Raw genomic sequence first — 7,544 nt, 5'->3', positions numbered from 1 at the left:
AGAGAGTCCTGTGACGATTGTCGTCAGGAGTGCCATGATAGACCACTCACCCTCCCGTGCAGTGTAGATATTGACAAGAGTTGTGACCAATCCAGCCAAAGCACTAAGAAGGGTTGGCCTAATCAACATATTAGCTGTTGTTCCTTAGTGTTTTGCAAATATGTCCCTTACATAAACAACTTATTAATCAGCCAGATATAGTTGTTTCTCCGCTCCCATGATAGCCAGGACATCAGTAAAGCGCCCAGCACCATCAGGAAACATGCAATCGCAAGCAGGGGAGGATTTTGGATTGTATTTAGGATGGTTTGACCAGCTTCCGTTTTTTTCAGGTCTTCATTCAACGTTAGAGACTTCTGCATTGAAGTGAAGGTGCCGGGTACCACCAGGTACCCGGCAAGTAATGCCCAGTGTGCAGCATCAGCAAGGATACTGTAAAACCATGGGATATCCTCGAGGAGCATTTGTATATAGCGGGTTTCAATGGTATAAGTTGTATCGCTCCGGTGCAAGGTTGTGCCCTTTTCCACATTATCGGTCACGGGGGAGGGTTCCATCTTGCTAGAAGAATTGAGTGATTGTTGAAGGTGCCTGGAAACTTCCACTCCTGTAGCCACATTGTAGCTCTTTTATATCTGGGCGGATTTACTCAGGTGAGCCGAGGGCGAGCACTATGACAATAAACCATTAGGCTTTTTCTATTTTCCAAATGGTGCGACACGAACTGTTCCGATAGATGGCCATTGTGGACCAAAACGGTGTATGTGGATGAATCAACTAGCTATGTTATTTGGTTGTTCCTTTCATTCTCTCCTTTTGACCGAAGACTTTACATGGTTCAGTGCGCACTTTATAACTCATGGCCATTTTGAAAACCATAGGTTAGAAGCATCTTGAGAAATGCGAGAGTTATCTAGCTCGGTTTTGAACACACTTAAAAAAAATGAATTTGATTGACTATTCTCGAATTAATTTACCCTTCATCTACGAAGGTTAGATTTCGTATATGAAAAGCTAGGTCAAGTACTCTCTACTTCATATTTCCTTTCTCGGGCAATCTTGCAAAGGATATGAAGCGGGCGAAGGCACCATTGAGTTGCGCTAACCTCTAAAAATGGATGCTTCGGATTTGATTAGCCGTGAATCAAACTACTTGTTTATTATTTCTTACCTGAAGAAGACCTTTTGCTGTTGTTGCTGGGGGAGCACCGGCAAAATCTTGGGCTAGAAGCCCAGTAGTGCCGCGCACATCGACAGCTTCCTCGACTCTGAGAAGTTTGCGGGCTATGTGGCAGACAGCCTGGATATCCTTAGCTTTACCTAGAGGATCGGGCTTCTGGAGTATGCTGTTCCCAATGCCCGCTGTCAAGATTAGTCCCAAATCACAAGTTGAGGGAAGAGACGGATACATACCAATTCGCACCTCGCCTTGTTCATTAATAAGAATATCTGAACATGTCAGATTCCCGTAGCAAATATCCACTTGCTCGTGGATATACCTTAGTCCTTGGAGAATCTGCAAAAGATTAGCCCAGGGCTAGGTTTGATGAACCCTCTATTTGAGAACATACAGCCCTGCAAATAACAGCAACTTCTACCTCGCTGAGGTTAAAGACTGGAGATAGCTGCAAAATCTCGTTTAAAGTGAGGCCCCATTGGTCCCGGAGGAAGTAAATAATATCCTTTAGGATAAATACTTCCTTGAAGCCCAGCACATTTGCATGTGAAATCTGCCTGATACGGTCTAGAGAAATGTTCTTGGTTTGAACCCTTTGATGGGTCACGAAGCTGACTGGGCGGCCCTCCTTGAATTCAATGGCATGGACGTTGTTCCAAGGAGGGTTTAGTCCAAAAAAGAGTCGGCCTTCCTGGTTATATGGTGACCCATATTTGACGAACTCGCCTCTTCCGTGATCCTTACGGAAAGATACCGACGGGAGAAGCGTAACAGGTATAACTGTTGACCTGCGGACTGGTAGCTCGATTGGAGAGCCTAACTTCTTTGGTGGAGCCATTGAGTGCTGAACTGAAGGCAGGCTATTGCAGGATATTGGCGTTTGTTTGCGGTAGTACTTATATTGACTAACATTTGTTTCCAATTTAAATATGTGTTTGGGACGAAACGTACCCAAAAGCCGCTGCAGCGCCACGGATAGTTAGACTGCGGCACCTAAAAAAGGTCGCAGGTTGGTGCCCTTAGAGAGCAGCAACGCACACTCGGAAGCCCCCACCACCCCAGCATTGCTCGCGGGTCTCCACTCCTCATCGTCTAATGTACAAAGGTTTCGCTTGCTTTCGTGGGCTGGGAACATGGGCAAGATCCACCAGAATAGTACTCGCCTTGACTGGTACGCAGGTAACAGACTATCTCTATATCCTTGTGTATCTTCTTGAACATTGTACAGTACCACTTCTTGAGGGCGAACTTGCGGTTCTTTTCCCTTGTCCCCTTACTGAAGGGAGGGGTTTATGACTAATGTTACTCTGTAGTGAATGGTGGGCCGGGGTCACCAATCCCACCTTTCGGAGCCTGCCACGGAATGTATGTATCACTAGTAGCACCCACAATAGTATAGATCCTATTAGCACATGACCGGTTTGCAAAATGAAAATATAGTTCCAACGGGTCCGCGGGTGGCAATGATGCATTAGGGTCGTACAACGCCAGCGCATGATTTTGCGTGGACGTAGGTTTTTAGTGGCATCAATGATCAGTAAGGGGCAATAGATACATCGCTTTTGAGCTTCATTACAAGTAGCGGTAATGGAATAGGATCCACCAAGCAAACGACAACTACGTTCGGAATTTTGAATGCTAGGTGCCATATATCGATTGTTTGAAGGCGTAATGGTGTATACGCGCCCAAACGTAACCCAAAGGGGTCGCAGTCGGCCCTAGAACTAGGGTGCGGCAGCAAAAGAGTATCGCGGGCAATACAGGCGATAGGCATTCTCGGAACCCACTTTGTCCCACTTAGGTACATCGGTCCCATTCCAAACAACCTCTAGCTTTCTTTATCCTTGGAATGCCGCTACTGTGTCTTTTTGGAGGACAGATGTTGATTATACAAACAGTAGCGACTTATTCAATATGTCTGCATTTATGGGTTCTCAGCCTTCTATATACAGTGATGTCAGAAGTCCCTGACGCTGTTCGCTTGACATAAATGGGGCACATAATCTTCGGCTGCTCTCACATTCAATGTTTTCTTTGGTGGAGGTGTTCTTGCCATTTCTGTCAATCATGGAAAAGTCGAAGCGCAATACATGCCTTCCAGCTCATCTATGGAATAGCAATAACCGACCGGATGTGAAACCTAGTGGTGTGGATTCGCTTGACAAGCCCAGTGGAGAGGATGCAAATCAAAATAGCCATTCTGCTCGAATCCATGTGCCCCTCCATGTACTACCCACTACCAACGCGACTGATTTACAGGAGCATTATAATGGTCCAGTTAGTCCACAACAGACGGGTTGCAAATTTATACAAGATGGGAAACCATCTCGGAAATATCTCATATCTTGGAAGATCGACCAAGCCGGACCTGGGTGGATTGGCCTTGAAAATTCTCCAGGATACCCGGCAGAAGTATTGATAAAGCTCAATACCATGGGCAAAAAGCATTATGGGCAGTCAAATCTACGAGCAGCTACACATCCAAATATCGTTGACCTGCTGGAGGCCTTCTACCATGGAAATACACTCTTCCTTGCTTACCGATACCACGGACTCGCCGTGACATTATCTCTTGTTCGTTCGAGTCCTCATGTTTATCTTAGTGACGTCGATTTCGCCACAATTTGCAGGAGTGTCCTTAGAGGCCTCCAATATGTACACGACACCCTTCGGATTAGCCATGGCGCGATTTCGAGCAAAAGCGTCTTGCTTTTCCATGATGGAGAGGTGCGGATAAGTTAGTATTAAGTACTTGCTCTGTTCGCAGCCTGTTAGGAATCTGACAATACTATAGCAAATATTGGCTGCAGCATGCTTGAAGGAGTAACACTCAGAGAGAGGGAGACCGATCGGGACAGCGTAGCAACTCTGTTAGTTAATCTCTGCGACCCACGGACGATCCTTGAAGAAGGAGAAAGGTACTTGCAGGATCCGGCCAATATATCCGCATACGGCAAAGACTTTATTCGTGAACTAAAAACGGCTCCATACTCTATATTATTTCAGGTTAGTATCGATGTCTATCTGTCTTCTTTATGCCCGCCCTGAATTATCAGCATGAATTCTTGCAACAGGCACCACCTGGGGACAGGTCCTGGAATCTCAAACCTCATTATCTGGACGCGATTCGATATGGGAGGGTTCTTCCAGATCGTATCAACAAGGATGAGATGAATCTTTTTGAATGAAATAGATGTTGTATTTTTTCTCTGGTTTTTCTTTTTTTTATCTAATAACGAGTTCTAGTGAAGTAAAAATAAGTTTATTAGATATGAAACATACTAAGCACAGTTTGTAAGCCAGTCCAAAGTGAACCAAAGTCTATAAGTACTGACGTACTTCCCACCCTTTTTCGCTTTCCTTCCTTAACTAATTACCTCGGTGTGAAAGATTTAATCATACATTATGAGTGGAGCAGGCTGGCTTAACAAGAATATAGACACCAAGTCTCAAGAAGTACAAAAGCACTTCGTGGGGTTTGCCAAAATCTCTCTCCAGCAATTGTCGCATGAGTTTGATGCAGAAGAGAATGTCAAATGGTATTCTAAGCGTTTCACGTTAGACGAGTGTTCTCGATTGGACCCAGAGCACTTCGTTATAGCTGTCATCACTGAGGACCAGTTGAACAGGGCGATTTTGGATACGGGCATAGCGCCAGAAGGATTGTCATTCTCACAAAACCCACCTCATCTTATGCTTGAAAAAAACGTTGTTCTCCCGTGCTTGCGCGGCCGGGATCTTCTTGAGGCGGCTCGGCGCTTTCTTCCGCCTGGAGAAAAGTGGTGGACAACTAGGCTATACCTGAATTGTAAGAAACTATCCCCTGACGATCCGTAACATAAATTTCTGATCATAATGCGCAAAAAGCCCTACCACTCTACTTGCAGATTCATCTTACTGCCCAGTATGCTATAGAGGCAAACATTACGGATTCCCAGGCCTTTCGCGACTTACTCTGCAACTACGCACCACGTACATCAGAGGGGTGGCGGCACAAGTTCAAATCTGACACGGACTACCACTACGTCAAAAAGGTAGATTCGAATATTCCTCTGCGAGGGGCGCTGGCGGACCTCGCTCCCTACCAGGGCCTCTGGGAGACGTTCACGTACCGGAAGTTAGAGTACATGTTCAATCCGCGTTGCAACGAGGTATACCATCGTTCTTTATCCATCCATAAATTATAAACTGCTCATGAGAGGCAGGTCATGGTTTCCTACTTGACAAATATCTATCGCCTCTGGTCTGGCCTTTTCCCAGGAGATATGGCGTTTCTGGTTGACCCAAAATCTGTTGGCTTTCTGGAAGGATTGATGCCGAAGTATTCTCTGGATGATCGAAACAAAATCGTCGATGCTATTAATGATAGTTGTCAGGCTTCTTTGTTCCCCAGGCTGACAAACTCTAAGGACCGGGACCGTGTGCTGCAGAGCCTGCTCATAGTTCCCGGAAGGATACTCACCCTCTCCACTTTCTTTCAAGACGCCATCTTACTCTCCGGTCCTGCACGCGCGGTCCGCGATATCTGCTCCACTAGGAACAAGGTATCAATTCAGGACCTTCTTTTAAGGTCCTGGGCAGGATGGAACGGGTCCTGCTGTGTACAGCTATCTGAAACCCGATTCGAGGAAGTAAAATTGCCTTCTGGGATCACCATCGAGAAACTCGAAGAGTTTTCATCTTTGATTAGCCTGCTGCAGCTCTGGTTGGTAGCATTCCGACATTTTATCGAGCCTCGAAAAGGAAGAACAAACGGCAAAGACAGTGTTCAACCGCTACTAAAAGTTCGCGGGAGGCCGTTGTTGTCTAGTGCAGCGAGAAAATTCGGCTTCGATATTTCGAGGAACCATCAGAACACTTACAGGAACCCGAACCTGCCTGCCTTTCAGTATATATGTGAAGCACTTTCGAGGGACGTGGTAGGTCCCGAGGCGAACAGCAAAGTAAATTACATTGCCAGGAAATTTCGTGAGTTGTTCGATGTCGAGCAAAAACAGTCCGCTGCACCTCTAATGCCGGACCATGCCGTCAATTGGGATAAGGAAAGGCCCGATAGGCGGGCAGGTCGCCCCCTTCAGAGAGAATATCTCTACGATCGCAAGTTTCTTTTCATAAAGTACATTTATTGCCCTGATCAAGAGGCGAAGCACTATCCAACGTCATTTGCCATACTGCGAGACATATTCTTGTCTTTCTTCGGCAGGCACCCCATGATTGAACTCCTACGTGGTGAGCAGCCTGCTACCACGGTGGCACTGAGCATGGAGACACCAGTCCAGCATATTGCCAATCAACAACCATCCGAGGAGGAGGAAACGTTAGTTGACAATTGCCAGCAGTATCCAATAGATGAGGATCCACGGAACATAGACGATGCATCATCTGTATTATCGCCTGTTGAACTCCACCCTCACCCGCCTGAACCACATCATGCACAAATGGATGGCGTCGAGAAGTCAGTGCCGTTAGCCGCGGGTTTCGAGGATGAGATATGCAAAGGCCCGGTCTGCACGAGGATTCCTATTTCTGTCCACAGAAAGGCAGAGGAGATCCTAACCACATGGTACAAAAGCGATCACTCTAGTGTGGTTGTTTTTTACCTATTCAACTCACGAGAGTATTATAAGTTTTTTTCAGATGACGAGCTGAACATTCGACTAAGCCTTACCGACTTGGCACTGGACCATTACTTTCTACTTCTCGATGGGGATGCATTTAGATCGGAGGCACCAGATACTGCATTGAAGGATGTTCTTCAAAGCAAATTATTACTAGTAGGAACAAAATCCAGACCCGGTGAACTTGAAAACCGCAAAGGTGGAATAACACGTGAAGACTTGGAAGAATACATATCGAGGTACGATGTCTTCACTGGTAAACGGCGGAATACGTCAGACGAACATGATCAACGGCCAGTGACTCGCCGTCGAGCATAAGACTTTTATCCCTCAGTACCTTCGATATTTTGATCACTCATTGGTTTTTCGCCAACAGATAACGACAGTTACTTTTTCTGCATTCTGTATTTGCTATTGCTACAATATATTCTTCGGGAAATAAGGTTAAGTAGCTTCCATGTCATCTATATTACTCCATGTAGGATAAATTGCTCTGCGAGCTTCTTAGTGAGATGCAGAAAGTTACAAGCCATCATAGATTACATATCACGCGTGATGAAATGCGTTTGAGGTTTCTTGTGACTTTTATGTAGCTTACCATAGGAGCTCGGGGACACGCGTACCAAGACTATGCTGGTAGCCTTCACGTTAGTATAACATATAAGGAAGCGTATGGAGAGTGATTGCATATGGAGAGTGATTACATATGGAGGGTAGTTGCATACGGAGAGTAATTACGTACGGAGAGT

General features: G+C 45.8%; 4 protein-coding genes across 4 annotated transcripts; 2 read left to right on the top strand and 2 right to left on the bottom strand.

Annotated features, from left to right (window-relative positions):
• Nucleotides 1–167: 167 nt before the first annotated feature.
• Nucleotides 168–557, bottom strand: BDV38DRAFT_289375 (uncharacterized protein; the record flags this gene model as incomplete). Its single annotated transcript, XM_032061231.1, has 1 exon — nucleotides 168–557. The coding sequence occupies one exon, from the start codon at nucleotides 555–557 to the stop codon at nucleotides 168–170; it is 390 nt and encodes a 129-aa protein (XP_031906792.1).
• Nucleotides 558–1,019: 462 nt separating this feature from the next.
• On the bottom strand, nucleotides 1,020–2,015 carry BDV38DRAFT_289374 (uncharacterized protein; the record flags this gene model as incomplete). The annotated part of the gene is made up of 4 exons (XM_032061230.1): nucleotides 1,020–1,121; nucleotides 1,172–1,362; nucleotides 1,414–1,516; nucleotides 1,572–2,015. 4 exons carry the CDS (start codon nucleotides 2,013–2,015, stop codon nucleotides 1,020–1,022), a joined length of 840 nt encoding a protein of 279 aa, XP_031906791.1.
• Nucleotides 2,016–3,202: 1,187 nt separating this feature from the next.
• BDV38DRAFT_289373 (uncharacterized protein) lies at nucleotides 3,203–4,365 on the top strand (the record flags this gene model as incomplete). Its single annotated transcript, XM_032061229.1, has 3 exons — nucleotides 3,203–3,914; nucleotides 3,972–4,183; nucleotides 4,234–4,365. 3 exons carry the CDS (start codon nucleotides 3,203–3,205, stop codon nucleotides 4,363–4,365), a joined length of 1,056 nt encoding a protein of 351 aa, XP_031906790.1.
• Nucleotides 4,366–4,582: 217 nt separating this feature from the next.
• BDV38DRAFT_289372 (uncharacterized protein) lies at nucleotides 4,583–7,113 on the top strand (the record flags this gene model as incomplete). Its single annotated transcript, XM_032061228.1, has 3 exons — nucleotides 4,583–4,985; nucleotides 5,045–5,328; nucleotides 5,383–7,113. 3 exons carry the CDS (start codon nucleotides 4,583–4,585, stop codon nucleotides 7,111–7,113), a joined length of 2,418 nt encoding a protein of 805 aa, XP_031906789.1.
• Between the last annotated feature and the right edge of the window lie 431 nt (nucleotides 7,114–7,544).

The sequence above is a fragment of the Aspergillus pseudotamarii genome (genome assembly GCF_009193445.1).
Source record: "Aspergillus pseudotamarii strain CBS 117625 unplaced genomic scaffold BDV38scaffold_155, whole genome shotgun sequence".
NCBI classification, from domain to species: domain Eukaryota; kingdom Fungi; phylum Ascomycota; class Eurotiomycetes; order Eurotiales; family Aspergillaceae; genus Aspergillus; species Aspergillus pseudotamarii.
The sequence above is the reverse complement of the archived record's forward strand: the minus strand, read 5'-3'. Positions and strand labels throughout refer to the sequence as shown.